The sequence below is a fragment of the Amphiprion ocellaris genome, chromosome 18, assembly GCF_022539595.1.
Source record: "Amphiprion ocellaris isolate individual 3 ecotype Okinawa chromosome 18, ASM2253959v1, whole genome shotgun sequence".
NCBI lineage: Eukaryota > Metazoa > Chordata > Actinopteri > Pomacentridae > Amphiprion > Amphiprion ocellaris.
The window spans coordinates 32,130,569-32,152,755 of record NC_072783.1 but is presented as its reverse complement, the minus strand read 5'-3'; the positions used below and the strand labels follow the sequence as shown (position 1 = coordinate 32,152,755).

General features: G+C 40.7%; 1 protein-coding gene across 1 annotated transcript; it reads right to left on the bottom strand.

The window, feature by feature from the left end:
• Nucleotides 1-12,971: 12,971 nt before the first annotated feature.
• foxi1 (forkhead box i1) lies at nt 12,972-21,416 on the bottom strand. Its single transcript, XM_023271540.3, has 2 exons — nt 14,215-21,416; nt 12,972-13,960 (listed from the first exon to the last, which is right to left on the bottom strand). Exons 1-2 carry the CDS (start codon nt 14,810-14,812, stop codon nt 13,428-13,430), a joined length of 1,131 nt encoding a protein of 376 aa, XP_023127308.1. The 5' UTR covers nt 14,813-21,416; the 3' UTR covers nt 12,972-13,427.
• Nucleotides 21,417-22,187: the final 771 nt, after the last annotated feature.

The following is a 22,187-nucleotide window of genomic DNA, read 5'->3' as shown; positions in this document are numbered from 1 at the left end:
TTAATGGGGAATATGCATGTTTTCTGAGTGTGTGACAGTGATAAGAGAGCGATGAGATGCTAACACACCTCACTGAGTGGAATGGCAAATATGTCATCATCCTGAGACGGGGCCTAGCCGGGCCGTTTCAATGAGTGCACCCGTGTCAGGGTGATGTATGGACGCAGTAACACAACCTCTGAAAAGGCATAGGGGGGGAAACGCTGCGCTGCCAACCTGCCCTTCAGATCCTGAGCAGAAGAATAGGGGCTGCATGTAAACATTTGAGACGTGTCACTCATGTATTCTTTGGTGATTTACAACCGGCCTGGACACTCCTGCCTGCCGGCAACCGTGAGTAAAAATCTGCCTCGAATCCCCGCTACAGATCGCAATTTATTCCAACTTTTAGATACAATAAAATTCCCAGGGAGGAAGATAGGCGTCAGTTCGACACAGAGGTCAGCCGCTCTGCTTTTAACACTATGGATTACACCTTCAGAGGTTTGTCTGACAAAACCCTGCCCTTTGGCTGGTTATACATTTTGTGAAAGCTCACAAGAAAGCCTGTCCCAATTCTCTTAATGGAAATGGCTTGGGAACTCATTTGTGAGGCAACAGTGAGAAAAACACTAAGTCTTGGAGGAATTTCTTCCCCTGGGGATCCCTAAGTGATGTCCATCTCCTCTCAGTCACTCGGAGCTGAAACTGGAGAACATGACTGACACTCACTCAGGATGTTTTAAGCAATCTATTTATCAAAGTCCGGTAGTGTGTTTAAAGGATCTGTCCACTCAAAAGTATGAAAAATACATGTTTTCTAACTTTTCTCTTGGGATATGCAGATACCTTTGGCTTTATTTGTGAGACTTTCAACTCAGAGTTTCAATGAAATGAATTTACAACAGAATTGCAAAGCACTGAGAAAACATTTAGAAATTCAACAGGAACAACTGCTATGTCCTTGTCCTGTTTCTGTAACATTACAGTGTGTTTTAAGTAGAAAATCAGCAAAAGAAAATCCGCTTTTTGTCATCTCTGGGACCATACATTATGTGTAATGTTGTGCATTATTTCTGACAAATAAAATCAAAAAATATACAAAAAAGAAAGAAATTATGTCTATAGAAGGGATTTGAAACAAAAGAAAATTTCCAAAAGATGCAAATTTCCAAATATTTCCAATAAATAAATAAATAAAAACAGTGACAGTTAAGTCCAACTGCAGAAATTTAAACACTTTTTGGAAAATGAGGCAGCATTAAAAAAAGTTTGAATACAATGAAAACCATGAACCTTCAGTAAATAAATCAGGAAAAATGAAACCTCCATAGCAAAATATGAAGATTTGTGTGAGAAAATTATGATTGTGTGGTGTGATTTTAATTCTATGATCTGAAATATATTTATTCACTAGTGAGTTCATTGTTTAAAAGTACTGTCAGCAAAGTAAGAGAGTGAAAAAAGTAGGGAAAAAAAGCAAACATTATGTTTCCATGTGGACATGCTGTATGTTTGATTTTAATATTTTTCTCTACTTTAATGGAATTTTTATATATAGTTTTTGAACTGAAGTATTCAGTGCCACAACCTGCCCAGCAGAGGCCCTCATTCCCTGCCCTTCTTCCACCCAGAAACCAAAAACCTCTCCATACCAGATCAGCATAAAGGCAGAGGATCCTAAGACACAATAAAATCGGAGATGTATGGGAACCATCGAGGTAGAAACGTCTGCGGTGATTTATCCCAGCGTGTCTTTCCCACTTTCCACTCCGACACGCCTCCATGTGAAGATTTAAATGTGAGATACAGGTGAGGGGATTTCAAATGACCCTGACAGAAACTATGAAATATGGGAACATAAATGTACATTCTGTCAAATGGGTAAAATATCATATGGGTAACACACACTGTACCGTGCAGTGAACCCCTGCCAGCTCCTGGAACGGTGCCCAAAACCTGGATTCGGGGGACGTTTGCTCACCCTATTCTCACAAAGTTGCTCATTTTACCCCGTAAATAAATCAGTGGTTCATTTGCCAGGATAACCTGAGCGGTAAGACTATTCAGTAGGTGATTCCAAACATTATTCCTGGTGCTTTTCAAATGCTGCTTTCTAATCCTTTAAGTGTGACACAAACACTTAACAAAGGAATGCTTCTTCGCTGTGCTTAAGTACGACCCGCTGGGAAGAGGGTTCTACTTGCCATAAGATGTCAAAATAATCAGCTCAGAATGTTCAGGAGCTGGCACGGCCTCAAAGAGCTGGCCATCATGTATGACAAAGGCAGAGTGTGCAACTAGGACACCGGGGGAAAACAAGGTCACGGCTACGAGTGGAGTGGACCAAGAGAACAAAACAAACAGCAGTGATACAGTCCTCTGGATAATACACTGATACTGATACTGCAAAACGCACAGAAATAAGCCGTTTTATTGAACTGAACATTGAATAAACAAGAATGGAATAGGATGAATTTGTGCTTACATCATTACAATTACAGATAAATTCAATAATTTAATTAGAATTTTAAACTATTAAAGTTGTTTCTCAAGCTGTAATACAAAGAATTACCTCATTCCAGCCACTAAATTTTAAGGATTTGCAGCTTTGCTTTCTCTTATTTTAAAGGCTGAGTGAATATTTCAGGATTGAAAGTGTGACAAAACAAGACATTATAAAAAACTTCACTTTGTGCTTCATGAAATTGTGATTCTTCATCCATTTTTATACCATTTATAAACCATATTGCAGCACTAATTTTGATAGAAGGGCTCACTTTTACCATTTTTTTCTTTCCTTTATTAATTTCTTGCCTATTATCTGTTGTGAGTGACAAAACAAAATATTATGTATCATTATGCATGCATTTGAAAAATAGTGAACAGCAGTTCTCACTTTTTTGATATTTTTAAATCGTCCTGCAGCCCAAACTTTAACTATCAACACATCGTGGCTTACTTTTTACATTTATTATTTATTTCCCTTATTCATTGCATCATTATTCTATATTTTGTGTGTGACAAAACAAGACATTATATATCATCACGTTGCGCTTCTGGAAACTGTGATAGGCATTTTTCACCTTTTTTGATCATTTATAAAACATACTGCAGACCTAACATTGACAGTTACTACATCAGGGTTGATTTTTTGCCTTTGTTTTCATTGTCTTAAAATCCTTTCTTTGCCATTTCTATGTTTTGTGTGTAAAAAAAAAACAAGACATTATCATTGTTCTGTGCTTTTAGAATTGGTGAAAAGTATTTCTCATTCATTTTTGCTCATTTCTAAACCACTGCAGCCCTAATTTTGACAGCCAACAATTGGGGCTCATTTTGTAACGTTTGTTTTCTTACCTTTAATCGTTTTATTTCCACTATTCTGTATTTTGTGTGACAAATCAAGACATTATATATAATCAGCATGTGCTTTATCATCATTTATAATCCATACTGCAGACCTGACTTTGACAGTCACCACATTGGGCATTACTTTTAACATGTATTTTCTTTCTATTTTATTTATTTATTTATTTTATTCCATATTTTGTGTGGGGAAAAAAATCATTATCATCATTTTGTGCTTTTGGAGCTAGTGAAATGCATTTTTCAGTCTTTTTTGATTATTTACAAACCATATTGCAGTCTCAATTTCAAAGTCATCACACTGGGGCTTACTTTTCACATTTATTTTCTCTTTTATTCGTTTCTCCACTATTCTTTGTTTTGTGTTTTGGAAAAGACACACAAAAGTGGCAAGAAAGGCAAGAGAGCAAAACTAAGGCTGCAGTCTTGTACTGTGTTTACTGTAAATAAGAGTCCAGCGTGACCTGCAGGTGAGGAAAAGAGCAACTTCATGAGGTAAACTCCAGGAAGAAATGAAGATTTTAGGTAACTGTGAACAATCAGTTAATGCAGCAAACATCCAGTCCCAACAGTTCAGTCTTCTCTCCCACTTACATCAGGCTATTTATTCTCTCATTCATATCAAACCAATTAAGCTGCTTTCACTTCAGATTCAACGGGCTTTGCTGTGTAATCTTGGGTTATACAATATGGACTCTGGCAGCGTGGGCTGAAGCAGGAGGTATTGCCTGTTGAGAGCAGGGTTTTTTTTGTCCGTCTTACAGAACTGCTGACAGCTTCTCCAGCTCTGACATGAGCTTTAATTAGAAACAACAATGAACACCTGATCAGTCTGTTCACATTGGAGAAGCTCAGTGCTCTACAATGACGGAATTATCTCAGAAACACCTATTCTTTCCTATGATATAGCCTTTTTCTCTTCTGTATTTGATCTGATTTTCACAATAAAACAACTGTGGAACACACACAGGAGGGGCTTTCATGCACTGCAGTCAAAAAGACATGCGATTATTGCATCCTTTAGGTCCACGAGTAGCATGATTCATCACGGGGGATCATTTTAAACGGTTGCTTGTCTCCAAGGGTCCATGCATGGACTTTAGCAGGTGGCCCTTTTCATTAAACGTAAACGCCTCGTGACTGTGCTCTTCATTAAAGGCTGTCCGGTAATATGCGGCTGAGATGATTGCCCCCGTCCTGGTTAAATATAGTGGTTGGATAAGGCCGGTGCTGCTGCGTAATGAGAAAAGTCAGTAGAGCTGGGGTTATTACGCTGTCAGCGCTCGTACCATTACACACCATTAAAAAAACAGCACAACTCTCTGATTCATCCTCGTTATATTTATTGGATAGATGGCCTGATGTAATTGTAGAAGCATAGTTCAACGTGTGTCATCATCATCATCATCATCATCCCCAGACGCTCTCCTTTATTGAATAATAAATGCAGAGCGACTGATGAATTGCATGTATTTGGTGGAAAGATGTGCAGCTTGAACAACACGACTCCTGTTCACTGAACAAGACCAGAAACTTAGTCATTAGCGTGCGACCCATACGAGCTCCCAGTGTTGACATGTACGCAGAGGACAGTGTGCCTGGATTATTTAACAGAATGGAAATTAACCACTTGTCACTTCCCCCACCTTCATCACAGTATTTCTGGGTCCATGTTTGACACTGCTAACCACAAAGCCTAACAGGTAGGGGACAAAAAAGACAAAAAAAAAGGGGGATTTACCAAAGCCAGCCAGACATGCCCAGACACCCGAGCAGTCCTGAGGTAACAAAGCATCCTCTGTCTGCTCATTTGTGAAGGTCATTAATGCCTAATCGTATTCAAATGGAGGCGTCTGAGCAGCTCGCCGGCATGCAGATGGAGGTCACGGGGGACTCGCCCTCCAGGACTTGTCCCAATGGTGGCTCTCCCCTACCTGGTTTCAATCCCCCATGGGCCTGTAGACATGTCGTGGCCCATCGCCCTGCAGACACCAAGATCTCTGACTGGGGATCGTCCGCTAGACTGGCAGACTACCTTGATAGCTACTGTTCACCCTCCCCAACCCCCATTGTGATTTAACTGCTGGTCACAAGTCTCATTAGCATAATGATAAGAGATAGTGACACCTCTCTTTGAATTCTATCAGGAAGCCTGAAAGCCGAGTGTAATGAAAGGGATAATTACACAATTTATACAGGGAGGGGCGCTGACAGATGCACAAAGCTATCTTGGCCGAGGCTTGACCCTCCTAATTAAGACGGTTTTCCATCAATCTTGATGTCCCTGTCGCTGAGTTGATCCCTGCTAGTTTAAAGTAAATAAAAAAGTGTGTCTCGCAACAGTTTTTCTGTCGCTCCATTGGTTTTATAGAGTGTATGAACATATAAGGGTTTTACAGGAAAGTGCATGATAATTTGTCCTGTATAACACAAAAAACTTTTCTTCTGCCACAAACATTTATTCAGAAGCTATTAGCACTTTCTTGTTGTAGCTACAAGGGTTTAAAAAGCTGCTCCATGCTGAGAAACAGTAGGGGTTAGAAAAACAAAGCTGTTTGCCCTGTTTGCAATGGAAGACAGCTGAGAGCAACATGATGTGATGTGGAAATTACCAAACTCCATAGCAGTTTTCCATACATTTTTACTAAACATAATGTGTTTCATCATAAGTAAAGCATTTTCTCTCCATGCCAAACCTAAGATTAGCAGGCTGCATTATTATTAAGATACACTGTAAAAAAAATTACATCTTTAACAGTTTTTAGCTATAATTTCTAGAACATTTTTATATTATTTTACAGATTTTTCCTATTTTGTGAAATTACATGTGATGCTTGAATGTAAATTGGCAGTAAAAAGTGTTAATTTCTATGCTAAACATTTAAAAAAGAGGCCAAAAATGTAAATGACAAATGGAAAATTTGCAAATGGTCTTTTTTTTGTTGTTGCAACATTTGAACCAAAAATTATACTATTTTTACTGTATTTAAGACAGAATTTTTTTTAATTTTACAGATAGTTGCCATGATTTGAAAAAAAAAATCACAGAAAGGAGGTATTTATTTACATGTTGACTATAGATGAGTGTATCTTGAGAAAACAGCATTTTTTGCAAATAGTAACTTGTTCTTTACAGTGTGTGACTGTAAAATTGCATTTTTCTCTATTTAATCAGCTAAAAATGTAATTATTTTACAGATTTTTGGTGTTATTTTCACAGTTGTGAAAACATGTTTGAATGTTATAGTTTCAAACTATTTCTTTTAAATATTTTTTTCTAGTACCCTTGCTGAAAGATTTTCCTTTTATTTTTACAAAATCATTTTTACAGTATATAAACCGTGACGTTTTACTCCATTAATTTCAGAATTAATGCAAAAATGCATCATTTATACTGTGTATCCGGTTCAGAATAAGTTACACGGTCCTTCCTTGGTGTTTCCCTTCTTTTCTGTTTCTCCTCGAGGTGAATCTAAGTCAGCCCAGGTGCATCAGAGAAACCCAGTAATTCACAGTAATCAGCACACCTCTCTGTTTCACTGGCTAAATACAGTCCTGTCCTGTCACTGTTTTAATTGCGCCTTTGTTCACCTCAGATTATCTCAGGCTTGTAAAAACCTATTTTCTCTCATGCTGAATAAAAAAAGGCCTCTTTGTCAAGTGGGGGCATGTCAACACACTTCTACAGATGATGTCGGCTTCTCAGCTGTGCCGTCAGCATCGATGCACATACACACACACACACACACACACACACACACACACACACACACACACACACACACACACACACGTATGAAAACATGCATGGCTGCACGTGTGCGTGTGCATCCTGGATTATGTCATAGCGCTGGAATGCCATCACATGACAAAGAGGGAAGAGGCTGTATGAAATGAGTGACACGAAAGCGCTTGTTGTTGACACGGAACGCAGCATGTGCAGCCGTGAACGCAGCTCAGGAGCTTTTTGCAGCAGCACTGGAAGACTGTTTCCCCAGACAGGGTGCATGTCCTGTGTTTATAGTTGACACAAAGCTGTTTGAGGTTGATAGACTCCAATACCAGAGTCAACACATAGCACTCGCTGTGTGCTGATGTTTGTTTGAACACTTGTCGGGCAAATAAGCATCTCCTTTCTGTTTCATTGCTGCTGCACAAGCAACCCGGTGTCTCCTAAAATAGCCACACAGTAGATGTTTTTTTTTTTTGTTTTAAAAGGCGAAACAATACCTGCTCTGTATGCTATAGTGTGTTAAAATTCCAGCACGTTAATTATTCTAAGCAATAAAGGAGCAAAAGACGTAAATGGAAATAATATTAATAGCTGGTTGTGGCATAATTGCACTCTTAAGGGGGGTGATCAGCTCATCATAGAATTACATCTTGTTGATTAAAGCAGTTTAAAGCCTTTCTCTGCCTCCTCTTTAAGATGACAGCAGCTGCCTCAGAAGCGAAGCAGGGCCTTGAAGTGCAGGCTGGGATTAGTGGCGAACACAAAAGGAGCATTTGAAGGGGCATGCCTGTCCCTTTTGAAAGCCTATCATTTAGAGCCTTCAGCCACAGATCATCTGCAGCTTACATGGTGAAAACTTGGTTAAATGTTGATCGGGCCCATTATTTGACTCTCAGCGAGGGGTGCGTTTGATGGTTTAGGCCGGGGAGGGCTCCAGAGGTCTCTGAGGCTCGGTCTGTCTCCCCTCTCCTGTCTCACTATTGGTATGTATCCCTCATAATGGAGGCAGGAGGCAGGGGGTCTCATTAGGGGCCGAGGTGGGGGGGAGCTGTTTTGGGAGGGAGCCGTCGATGAATTCCTCAGGGCAGATGCACCATCATCACACAGGAGGGAAGCTGAATAAAGCAACACGGGAGCAGGTGAAACTCAGATTTCTACAGCTTCTATACAGCAAAAACATTCGCTCCAGAACTGTTTCCAAGACGTGACTCCAAATCCAAGAGGGCTCCAGGTGGGCTGTGTCTTTTAACAACAGGAACCTCATCTGATCTAACATTCAAACTGAGAGATAGCTTCCTTTAGAACTACTGACACTGACTGACAAGCGGTGCAGAGGTAGCTATTTTGAGGATCCCCTGAGTACAGAATGATCTCCTCACTTCCGTCTCGCCACCAAAAAGTCCAGGCTGGAGTGGGTAAAATGGATTCCCCCTGGGTAGCTACTTCCTCTGTCATCTGTCACCACTTCCTGTGCGCGATGAGCAGGTAATGACAGCATGCAGGTGTTGCAAGCCGGGTGGTATCACTGCAAAGCGTCTGCTGCAGCACAAAACATGCTATTTCAGCCCCTAAAAACAGTGCTCTCATTTCAAAATGATTTCTCTCTCTGCTGATTTTTCTACCTCCGACTTATTCGCATGCTGAGTGAGTTTTCGTGCGTGCCGACAGGTCAAATGTGCCCTTGTCATGTGCAAGTGGTCCTCTGAACCAAGCTAAAATGATTACACATTGGCCGTTACTCAGATATTTGTTCTGCTGCACTGCACATAGAAATTGATGTTCCATGAACCCTGGATATTGTTCTCATAAGGTCATGGTTTGGAATTTCATGTAGGTGATGAATGGTTGCAGATTTACCGAGAAGCTTATGAGTAAGTCTTCCTTTGTACATGGATTATTGGACAATATAGTCATAAACGATCTTCCACTGTGATGATTTTGCTTTAACTATTCATAGATTTCTTTATAATTCCATCGTTTTGGCTTCATGTGAGTCAGAGAAAGACGTATAACTTGTTAGAAACATCAACCTGGTTCAAGTGAACTTTCTTTTGTGGCTTCCCAGCAGTGTGTAAAACCACTGCCATGGTTTGTTATGACAAAGGTCACGGATAAAGGATGATCTGCCTACAGTTCCCTAATGTGAGAACAAAGACTTTGTCAAAATATATTCCAGCAATAGAGTGAGCGGGAGATAGGTTACATTGTTTTGGGGATAGGTTTTCCAGACAGAGCGATGTGAAGACAGGCCCTGGCTGTGGATTTACTGGGACTCGTTCTAGTCCGTTAATCCTTGTATCTCTTTGACTCTTTCAGCAGGTTCCTCAGCTGGTAAGCCGTGCAGGCTCTGAGGTGGCTGCCCTTCCTGTGCTCACCAATAATTTCCCAATGAGCCTGCTGGAACGGAGGGAAAATGAAGCTTAAAGCGATTACAGGAAATTATACGTTTGGTAAAAAACAACAACGGTGGGAAACTTGGTGAAAATGTTACACTCGAGTATTTTATTATCTGCGTGAATCTGAATTTTTATTTGATTTCACTTAAATTAAGAACAAAGGGAAGATCAAAGTGAAAAGTTTGACAAGTGGTGCAGGAATAGGTGTCCACATTTTTCATACGCTCTCAGCAACTGAGCACTTTGCACTGCAATGACTCCTGTTCTGTATAAAATAATCCATATGGCTGCTCGTCCGGAGCAGGGATCCCATGCCATAACCGGCCCATACATTAGGCTTTTTATGGGCCTCGGACGGGGAATGATGAAACCGAATCAGGTCATGCCAATTGATAGACATTCTCCTCAGCTATCATTTGCACACACAATCCGTTTTAAGTGCAGCGTAGAGAGCTGCCCCCCCGTCCTTACAACTCCCCCCAGAAGCTGTCATCATATTGTTCTCTTAAATATTTAACTTCCTCAAGAGATTGAGCTGTAATATAAGAAATTATCCCCATAATGCCCACTGACTGCTACAAACAGATGTGAAATTTCAGGGTCGACCCAGAATGTAATCAGCCCCCCCCCGATGGCCAAGCTATCAGGTTCTTCACTGGGGTCAGACAGTGGAGCCTGTCTTTTCATATTACGCCACAGATTTGTCTGTAAGGTAGAGTTATATGAGCTGTGGAGAATTATTAGGCTGTGGACACGTCTTTTTATTTGAAATCCTGAATGCTGTACAAACCAACAAACTGCCTTGCGAAGCACATTTTAAAGTTGCTTTAAATCTCATCATCATGGAATTAAGTGGACAAGACATGATGTTGTGCCAGAGCTGTGCACATTTAAAAGCAGGTTTTGCAGCGAGGGAGGGCTGCCAGTCTTGTTCTAGTTGCTTATTTATCAATTGTGATCTCGCTTAACAGCTAATGGGAGTTAAGTTTCTCACTTTGCTGAGTGTAACTTTATCTGGCAGTGATACATCACTCCGGCTCATGTCACTCACTGGCTACCGTGAACAAGCCTCGAGGTCCCAACAGGCAGGAAACTACTCTCTTTCCAGTTCTCCTGTCAATGCTGCGATATTCTAACTAAACTGAATTAGAACAGAGGAACGGCTCTGTTTGTGTGTTTGTATATATAGCATGTGTGTCAGTAGCAGCTGGATTTCTCCTGTTTTGAAGGGACTAACCCTCTTTGCTCTCCATAGCTGGCATTGGATGTCTTTCTGGTGTATCCAGCTCCATAAAGAGAAAGAGGATAAAAAAATAATCCAGTTCTGAAACACCGGCTCCTTCAATTATGAGCCAACCTGGCCTTTGGAGAGATGACCCTTTGAGGATGAAACCCATCATTATGGGTTTAGCCCACTAGGCATGTGTGGGGACCGGGGCCACCCTTACGCTAAAGGTATTCTGCTGGGCCTGGGCCTTCAGCCCCCGGAGCCAGGGGCCCTCAAGCAGGTAGCACAGAGACAAGGTGGCCTGACTGATATTCATGTGGGCCAACTAAATGTGCCCTTCAGGCACGGGGCACTGGAGCGTTACACTTCTGAGAAATGAAAGGTCAGGATCAAACTTGGAAAATGAGGGGACAAACTGTGGTTTGATGTCAGTTTTGGAGATGCATAAAAAATGACAGTAAAATCATGTAGAAAAACTTAGTTAAGGGTGAGTATAAGTACATAAGATAACATCAAAACATACAGAAACTACCAAAAGTACAAGTACTCATTTTGCAGAATGTCATAGTGTTTTATGGTAATACTAGAGAATGATTTTTGTGCTTTAACATCCAAGACTTATCAAAGACATTGAATTTATTCTATAATAAAACATCAGAATTTACTAGTGGATTATATTTTGCATGAACAATTTAAATAGCAAGTAAGCAAATAAGAGTGGTGGAGTAAAAGTAGAAGTTTTGCTTAAGTAAAATATAACTGCCTGAAAATGTGAATTCTGCAGCTGATTGATGTGTTTTTAAATACAACTGAATTGCTGTATCCTCACAGTTCCACTCTGAGTGTAAAAAAATGAGGGATCAAAAAAATGACAGTAATATGAAGTAAAAGGCCTTCGAAATATGAAAGGCTTCCTACTCCATTCAGTGGACGTGATGAGGATTTCAACAGAAAACTTGTTACTGTGAGAACCAGCTCCTGTATGACAAAAATCCTCTTTGTCTGGTCCGTGGCCCTGCTCCACAGATAATAGAGCAAAATGTGGCCTGAGTGAGATAATTTGTTCCCAGATCTTCAGATGGCAATATTTTCATTTGAGCCCAGGAGGGGATCTCTTGAATTGCCAGCTTCCATTGTGTTCCAACAAGGGGCACGAAAGTCTTGTCAATTAATTTTTCTTTTATTCCAGACCACAGAGCGCCTGAGTGAATTCAATTATCAACCAATTAAGAGGTGTTTCCTTTTATTTACACGCTTTGATTCCGTGCGTATCCATATTGTTTGGAAATAAGACTGAAGCAGGGTGTTAAATCACTTGAACATTTTCTCTGCATGAGCTGTTTAATAGTTTTTTCCCCCTCCCAGTAGCAGGCTTTCTGTTTGTGTCCCCTTGGGTCACAAGCACAACAAAAGCACATTACATGCTGTTGAACTCTCTTGTCAGTTGTTTAGTGGATGCTCTTCCACAGTGGACTCCAATGCAAGAATGAAAAAAAAGAGGTTTCACACAGACACACACGAGACTGAGGGCATTTTGCGTGACAAGACTTTGTGAACAGATGGAGACAGGTGGGTTATTCAGCCAACAGGTTAAAATCAAGCAGTCTGAGTCAAATCCAGCCCAGACAAAAAGCTGAACTTCTGAACCTCGTGGAAGTAAGTTAAAGGTCTGATTGCTTGTTAATGGGGGCTATTGGAAGTGACAAGCGGAAAACGTCTGTCTTATACACTCTACTGCTTACAGCCACTTGACTTTAGATTTCCTGACAGGCTCTTCTAGCATTTATACTGGTTTATTTACCACTTTTCTTGGAATACAATCCGGAATTGTGTGTCTTTTTGAGGCCCTGAGAGATACAGAAAGCACAGCGGGGACTCTGAAATATTTTAAACGGCCGATTTAACTTGAAAATCGACAAAAAGAGAAGAGCGCTGTGCTCTGAAAACAAAATTGAACCATAAAAAAGAGATAGCTTCATTTAAGACATAGCTTTTACCCTGATGTCAGTCAGTGATTATAATACCACACAACTTAAATAAAGAGAAATATTCACTATTAAATGACTCTACAATACATAATGCAGGTCTCAGTTGGACAACTATATAAACAGAAAGTGATTTGATTAGAAAAACGAAGAAGAAAAGCACCCTTACACCTAACGGACAACTTAAATAATTAGAATTCTGAATCACGGCAGCAGCTTTGACTTTTATTTGTCCTCATGAGTGTTGTGTAAGTAGGAAAATGACACGTAAGCCTTAAATATGGAGTTAAAATAAATGCTTTTTTTTATTCAAAACATCAACATGAGTTTAAATAAAACACAATTCAGTCTAACATACATGTTTCTTCTTATGAAAATAATTTCTGTACATAGATGTTTTCCTCTTTTTTAAGCCCAGCTGAGCAGCTACAATGTAAAATAGGTTAAATACGTACCAAACTGTGGAAATATGTGTGACTTTAGTAGTACAAATAAACATGTCTGTTGCACTGGTTTAATGGAGCAGAGGCAGTTTATATTCCTTTTTTAATACACTGATTGATATTTTTCCCCAGTATGAGAGGGTTACCAGTTTAGTTTCAGCTGCACAATGAGGCCAAACCAAACCAGAAAATGAGCTTTAACTGAAGGCTACATAAGAAGAAAAGAAATGATTTTTTTTTTGATAACCATCCCAAATAATAATAATAATAATAATAATAATAACAATAATCAGTCTACACCTCTGTTCCTTCCCGGCTGTATATGAGGTTATTGACACTGAAGTGGTTGGAGAGTCCCTGTACTGATGTGTAATAGTTCATCCTGTTGTTGTCAGAGTTCAGAGGAGAGATTAAAGAGGGCGAGTAGGAGCCCAGCCCGGACATGCCCTCTCTGGCCTGAGACAATCCTCCATGGTGCCCGGAGCCGTAGTCACGCTCGGCGGCCCGGGAGCCGTCGCTGGCACCGCCGATCGCCACCAGCGAGTTCACGCTGGACACGAAGCTGCTGAAACACGGGCTGTGCTCCGCGGAGGGAGACGGGGAAGACTTGGGCTCCGTGGAGGCCGGAGATCCGTGCAGGCTGGGCGGCGAGGAGCTCAGCAGGCTGGCGGTGTCGGAGAGCTTGTGCGCACCGTCCTCTGACTTTACCGGGAGGACGCCGCTGTCAGCGCCGTTTATGTCAGATCTCCTCTTTCTCTTGCGTCTGAAGTTGCCGTTGTCGAACATCTTCTCACAGTTGGGGTCCAGCGTCCAGTAGTTTCCTTTACCTGGATGATAAATAAAACAAGGAGTTAAATACGGATGGCACGCTTTCAGTTTAATTCTCATATTTTCATTTGCAATCTACATTTTCATCTTTAAAATCTTAATAAATTTCACAATGAAGTGGAAGTTGCAATTTCACTTATTTCACTGTTCTTTTAAGTTAAAAGTCAGCATCAATTCAGTGCCACATAGCTGATGCAAATTCTAAAAGTAGATTTCAGATGCGTAATTTTGCCAGAACAATCCGAACACTCACCTGGATCATCCTCATCCCGTGCCACTTTTTTAAAGCAGTCATTCAGTGACAAGTTGTGGCGAATTGAATTCTGCCATCCAGCTTTGCTCTTCTTGTAGAACGGAAAGTTGTCAGCTACATATTGATAAATCTGACTCAGAGTCAACTTTTTGTCTTGGGCGTTTTGAATGGCCATTGCTATCAGCGCTGAGTAGGAATAAGGAGGTCTGACCATCTTGAAAAGTTCTTGCTGGCTGGATATGGACAGCCAGCCGAGGTCTGCGCCGCCAAACCCGGTGGGAGGCGGCAAGAACTGCCTCTGGTTCGACCCGTATCCAGACTGAATGTAGGACGTGCCGTTGTTCCCCGGGAGGTAAGGAGAGGAGTTGATGCTCGGTCCGTTCAGCCACAGGTAGGGGTTCGTTGACGGGGAAGAGTATTCTCCGAGGCCGTAGCTGGATGGGTGAGTCGGTGGCCTCTGTGGGTGATGATGGTGCAGGTTCTGTTGGTAAACACCGTAGTTATCGCAGTACACGGCCATGTCCAGGAGCTCCTGTGCGCTGTGGTGCTGAATAGGGCTGGTCTGCTGGTTGGACGGTTGGTGTCCAAAAGCGTTCATAATCCGCTCGAACCAAATTCCCAAAAACCTAATTTCGTCTCTCTGTCTCTCCCTCAGGACTGAAGTTATCCTCAGAAGGAGGAGTATTTATGCGCGGCGCCCGCAGACTCTACAGGTAGCCCATTGAAGAAAACTTTTGGGATGGTCACACCCCTCTTTTCTGTCTTGCTACACCCAAGTCTGCCTCACTCAATTTCCCTATCAATGAGCACCGACACTGCTGTTGCCTGCAAAGTTGAGCTTCATGTTGTTTGTAAAGTAAATCAGTTTTAAGGCACGTTATCGATATCTAACGACATGGATAACCGTGCGTAATTACGCACGGTGGCACATGTTGGTTACGGCGATTTTTGGACGTTCTAAAGATAAAACAAAGTGCAGCTATGACACAACATGAATAAATGTGACAAATTATTTGTTGTTGCCAAAATAAATATGTCCTGACTTATAAATCTATTTGTATTGCCATATTTTTTTTTGTTTTCTATTTTTATTATGTAATAATTGCAACTACAAGGGCACATTTGAACTCGTTTATATCTCCCATGGTGGTTTTTTCTACAGAATTTCTGTGCATCAGCGTGACAGTGTCAAACCTCAAACAAGGTCGACCCGTGTAGGTGTGTTTGCAAAAAAAACTCATCCTTTTAAGAGAAATTCACACTTCAAGAGCGTCGCAAGTTTAGTGTCAAGTGACTCGTGCAAAAAGAAAGAAAATAAAAAAACTGCCAGCAGGCTCCAGAAAAACAGAGTTTATATCTGTCGTGTGACATAAAAACTGAATTTATAATGATGTAATTGTTTTTCGTTATTACTACTTATAAAAATGACAGAAAAAGATCAATCAACAGCTTTTTTCTTAGTTTAGGAGTAGGTGAATGAATAGTGAATTTTAAATATCACTGATGACTGAAACCTTTTATTTATTTGAAAGGGACAGAGCACATTAATGAACATCTATTTAGACAGCAATAGACGTAAATATGAGGGATTATAGCAACAATGCTAATTTACATCTGCAGTCCATAGGCAGGTAAAAAAATGCCAACAAAAAAAAAGATATCAGTGAAACTTAGGACACAACAGGTCACAATAAAAGCACATTACAAAAAGTACACAGAGAAAACATCATTATCGTTTAATTATGATGTAAAATATTAAAACAAGATGAAAAACAGGGAAACTGCTTCATCCTGAAGCTTCATCTTCACTTTTGGAGCTATAAAACTGACCAGGACAGTGTGTCTTTATGGACAGTGGAGATATGGTGCTCCTAAAGGGCGCACATAGAATAATAATAATCTGCTCCAATACCAATTTCATTTAATGTATTTGGTTAGAGGCGCAGTGTCAGTCCTGGATGTGTCTACTCGACCCCCTGCAGCAGGCAAATGGTCCCATTTTAGATTGAGAGGAAAGTGGAAAAGATGCTAACAGCCCACTGATACTTTTGGGAGGTTATCTGAGGTTCTTTAAGCTGTGCAAACACAAACCAAACTACACAACTAATGCAAACTAATATTCTACAGAGATTTCCACTTCTGCCAGTGACTTGTAATCTTCCTTGCATGTATCCATCACTGTGATCATTTGCAATATGCTGCTGTTGTAAAGGCACATATCTATGAGTTTTGTCCCCTCGGTGTGGTTCAATAACACGACTGAAGCTTGGATTTACAAGACAGCCCAACCAGTACATTCAGAAATTGAATGTATTAAGTCTCCTTCTCGTTCAGGTCTGCTGTCATCCCTGTGAAATGTGGACTCTGCAGGTTGCTGCTGGACTCCTGCACTAATCGGCAGAACATTCCTCCTCTCCATGACCTTGATGTAATTGTTTGGCTCCAAGGTGTTGTCCCGACCACAGGCTGTACAGCAGTGGCAAGCAAAGGACTCCACGGGGGAGAAGTGGCATTTAACCCCCAGATGAAAACAACACAATCTGTTAGGTGTCTAACACCCAGTACAGCTAATTACTGCTGACTGGACATCTGAGTCTGAGACAGTTCAAGCTCAGACTGTGATGATACTTCCATATTTACAATCATAGGAGGGAGTTTTGTGCCTCTGTGATTAATCAAATCAAATACATTATTTATCTGTGTAGGTAAATGAAAGCACAATCTTTTTTTTGGCAGTCCAATTTTCAATCTTTTTAAAAACATCTTAAACTTAAAGATATCTGATTTGGCATCACATGGCAACCTAAAGCCCCCATGTCATTGTAAAGTAATAATTCAAACATGCTGACTGTGTGTGTGTGTGTGTGTGTGTGTGTGTGTGTGTGTGTGTGTGTGTGTGTGTGTGTGTGTGTGTGTGTGTGTGTGTGGTGGCGTCTATTGTTGCTCTGCCATGTCTGTCTTCATCCTGTTTCCTCAAGCTTTTCGAGGTCATGGGAGCTTTTCTTTCGGAGATCAACTCAATCATGGAGAGGTCAGAGAGCCAAGGCAGAGCCACCGCCGGCCCTTCCAGCCCAAGAGGGGAGAAAATCTCTGCTGCAGGTGACGGGAGAATCAGCAATAGTATTACTTCTCTACTCAGTATGTATCAGCATTTTTTACTGCTGGGATTACAGCTGAACACCCGCTGGAATCAACAAAGGCCCTCAGGGTTAATAAGGCTTGTTTTCTGCAAACAGCCTTGGCTTTAACGGTGTGGCTGCACAACTGAGACATCTGTTAACTTTTTATTGCTTTGAAGCAATTACCACATCATTAGATGCACTTAAGCTCAATAAAATCACGAAAGGCGCAGATAAAGTCCTTAATTTTGACTGTGGAAATAAAATTATCCCCTTTTTGTGCAGCCAGGGGCTCGTCCTTCTCAGCGTCTCCCCCCAGAGGAGGAGTACAGCAGGACAGATAACCCAGGTTTAGAGCTAATTAATGTGCAGCCCCGGTGCTGAGTAACATGTGAAAATAAAAGCTGGTCTTGCTGTATACTTTGCAGAAAGTTAAATCTTCAGCAGCTCTGGCTGTGTGCAGGAGATTAAAGACACTTGAAATGTTCTGATGTGAAACTTGGCAGGCGGAGTAACAGTCTGGCCTCGGAGCATCCCTCATTTCTACACTCAATGGTCTTTATTCTTCAAGATGGCAAAGACATATCCACTGCAAGAAACATTTATAATAGGATCTCTAGCTGAGCTTTGCACTTTTCCTCAGCTCATTTCAAGGGTTTAAGGGGGTGAATAATAGATATTTCTAAGAACAATGTCCTTCCATTTCTTATTAAATGCTGCGAACACCATATTGTCATTTTTTTTGACAACTTACAAGAGGCCAGGGAAGTAATTTACAACATTTTAAACATATCACATAGAGCTTTTGCAAGTGCAGCATCTCTATGGAGAACTTCATATGAGAGAACAAGTAAATAAGTGATAACAGAATATTTTAAGATATGCAACAACATCATGCTTGGGATAATAATTTGCATCTAGTATGGTTGGTTAAAACTAAATTTCAGCTTCTTCAGGGTCCAGGATCCACAGATTTGTTTTGTTTAGATGTGTGACTGCAAGACAAACATGCTTCAAAAGTCAGCTGTCTGGAGGCTTCAACATCACTCTAGAGTAATTTGCATATTATGGAGCAACACTGGGTTCCTTAGATGTCACAAAATCCCCTGCTCAGACTTTCAGACAATTTACGGTATCAGCAGATGAATGTGAAAAAAAAACAGCCTTCTATGTCAAATTCAGCACTCTGCACTATGACGTCCAAACATGCAATAGAAAAGAAACAAAAAGCAAAGCACATTTTTTTTCCCTTTAGAGGGCCATCAAGTTTGCTTTGGAGGCATTCGGGTCTATAGCATCAGCTATTGTTAGCACATAACTATCTCAAGGTATTCGCCTACCTGTGAGCTCCAACTGGGAGAAGGTGTTTCTTAGTAATTAGATGTTCCTCTCTGTGTAGTCCCCTCTGACCAATTACTGTTTGGCCCTGACAGTCTGCCTCCAGGAGCTAAGTAGGCAGTGCAGGAGACGGCAGCACTCTGACTGAGAGAAATACAAGCAGCTGGGCCTTCTGCTTCACTGCTGCCGGCTACATTAGCTTAATTCTCTCCTCCACTGGGCAGATTTACACTCCTGCTCCTGATTACATCCTTGGAGAGATCAGATGCTACTGGTTCTGTTGGAGTCAAAGTCACAACTGTGCTGGGCTCACCGTCAGCTGCAGAGAGGTTAAATATACTCAACCCGCTGTTTACTAGTGGGGTGTTTAAAATGCAGAAACTTGGCACGCAGAGAATTATGAGGTGTGATTTTGTAAGCAGGGATCAAATCTAATCTGCATGCATTGAATGCTTCAGTTTGCTGCTGCACAGTTCCATGTGGTGTCAACAGTATTAATATGATTTTAAATCTATATAAACACAAGCAAAAGGTTTATGTCACTGTTGTAATTACTCATCAGTATGATGTGGCTGCACTGACAGTTTTCTCCAAATGAGGGCAGCATTGCCTTGAACATGAGAATCTGGACGTCACTAAATAAACCATTTATCTGCCATGCTGTGCAGCTTTCTGGGAGGCTAAATATATCAAAATCCAGAATCTGATCAGTGTATTGATTTTAATCTTACAGAAGTCAAGAAATACAGAGGCGTCAGAATTTAAAGTGAAAGTGATGAAAAATGTTTCACTATGTGGAAGTTAACTGTCTCAATGCAAAGGAATTGTTCTCTAGAACAATTTGTCAATACTCATTCTACTATGTATGAAGTATAGCAGCACCTGCAATAACAGTAAATGTTCTCTGCAGTGAAAAGTTCTAGAAGATGCCAGTGCAACACAATGATCACATTTAATAATCAGTAATGAAAACAGATCCTGCCTCTTAGTAGTGGTAGCTGGTTGTCAAAATATTGGTGGAAAACTGAGAAAATGTCCCTTTATTTGTTGTTTATGATATGAAAAAGCATAAAAATACAAAGCTGAGATCAAAATGCAAAATTACAAAGATTAAATCAACCAGTTCAAATCAATATTCTACTCATGGGACAGCATGCCTGTGGCACTTGTTATTTCCATGTGATGCTGAAACTAGCAGGGAACTCTCATCAAACCAGTCCACCCCCGATCTCTAGGCATGTTTCCTAGCAACACGTTCGTCTGACTGCCTGGGAAAACCCAGCGCTTCATAATAGGCTCAGCTTATAGATCAACACCACTTGACTCTCTCCCTCAGTCCAAAATAATAAACCTGTGTGTGGAATGTACACTTTGCATTTAGTGCTCGAAATGCAGCATCATCTGCACTAATAGCGTCACATTCTGAATGCCATCAGCTCTCCTGTGCTTCATAGTCCGCCGTGGACCAGTTGCTTTGCTTGTAAGAGCTGCTGGTGACGACAGCTCTTGATAAGAGTGATGGAATGTCTGTGTGGAGTGTTGAAGTTGGAGGCAGTACAGAAAAACTGCAATAAAGTGTTTAGTCAAAGGCTTGTCTCATGGCTACCAGCGCAGGTGTTTACTTTAAAGTCTGTCCTCAGAGTAGAAACATGCTCAGAGGACAGTTTTTCTCTATCAGCAAAATCTCACATTATAGCTAAAAACGCTCATCAACAAAACCCAAGTTAACATTCAGATTGCTTGTTTTATACAACAAACACAAATATGTTGAGTTTACCCTTACAGATGACTGAGAAGTATGAATTTCTGGTGTTTTCACTTACATTAAAAACAAACCCTGAAATGATAAATCACTTATAAACTGTTACCAATTCATTTTCTTTAAGTCACCGAACCAACCACAAAAACTCCCAGTTTAGGCTCTCAAGTATTCCACTGGGGTTATGAGGGTATAAAAAATCTGTTCCACCAAGCAACTGCCCACCACAGTCTGACATAATTGGTAGCAAATGTGATCAAAATCATGACTAAACTTGATAAATTTCCATTCTTATTATTACCAGCTGTAGTTTTTGGTGTACTGCAGCACATGGTTTTTCCAAGACCAATAGTTTGCTGTGTCCGTTTTATTCATTTCAAATGTATTTAACGGGGGGAAAAGTGGTCTGAAAATAATCATTTCAATGGTTATCGTCTTGCAATGTTGTGCTAAATTCTTGCCATATTGTTCACCAGCTGGTATACATTCTGGACACATGACCATAGGTTCTGAACTTCTCATTATGGTTGTGGTTGGACATTATCAATCCCTACTCTATGTGATTACATACAAGAAAAAAAAACAAAAAACAGAGCAGTGTAACATAATGCTTAAACATCCATCCATCATCTATACACCGCTGAACCCTCATTAGTGTTGTGGGGGGGTGGAGTCTATCCCAGCTGACTGAGGGTGAAGGTGGACAGGTAACAGCCTATCACAGGGCTACACATAGAGACAAACATTCATGCTCACATTCACACCTACGGACAATTTAGAATCACCAATTAACCTCAGCATGTTTGTGGACTGTGGGAGGAAGCTGGAGTACCCGGAGAAAACCCACACATGTACAGGGAGAACATGCAAACTCCATGCAGAAAGATCCCAGATCCAAATCAGGACATGAACCAGGGATCTTCTAGCTGCAAGGCGACAGTGCTAACCACCAAGCCACTGTGCAGCCCATGCTTAAACATTTTTGTATAAAAAAAAGGAAAGTAAAGAATATAAAAACTAAACCTTCGTGTTATTGGTCTACCCGAATTACTTTTTCTTCCATGACTACAGCCCTAATCTACAGTAAACAGACAAGGTGTTGAAATGATTCAATGCCAGTTCTTAGTTTCGTGTTTCTGAAGCACAATGAAAATGAACTAAGACTCGTTCCTCTGCACACAACTGGTGTTTGCACTGTCATTGAACTCAGTTCATTCATTCAGTTTACTGAAGCACTCAGTGACAACTCTGCTGAGATAGAAACAGCCTGATGGTTCCTGCGTGACACTATCAGTGACAGCTACATACAACACTGCACTGTCATGTTGACATCTATTGACTGCTGGTGAGGCGCATTGTGTTTGTTTACAAGGAGCTACAAGAGGCAGCTGTAAATTTAGAAGGCAACAGATGATGTAAATGCAAATCTTTTTCGTTTTTATCCGCACTGACATTTAGAATAGCAATTACCATGTCATTGTTAAGATTAATTTAATGGCATTTGCTTTTGTATTAGATAGCTAACTGTATTATCAGTAAATACAGGGAGATAGAGAGAGACAGGATAGCACATGATAGCAGTGTTCTAGCTCTAATGGAGCGCAGGATACCATACTTACATGGCCTGTAGTCCAGAAGGTTTTACACTTCCATCAAACAGATGGTACCATCTATTATATTATTTATAGTCATGTTGTGACACCATTTTGGTTGAGACTAAAATATTTTAAACAGCTGGAGTGTTTTGTCATAACAGT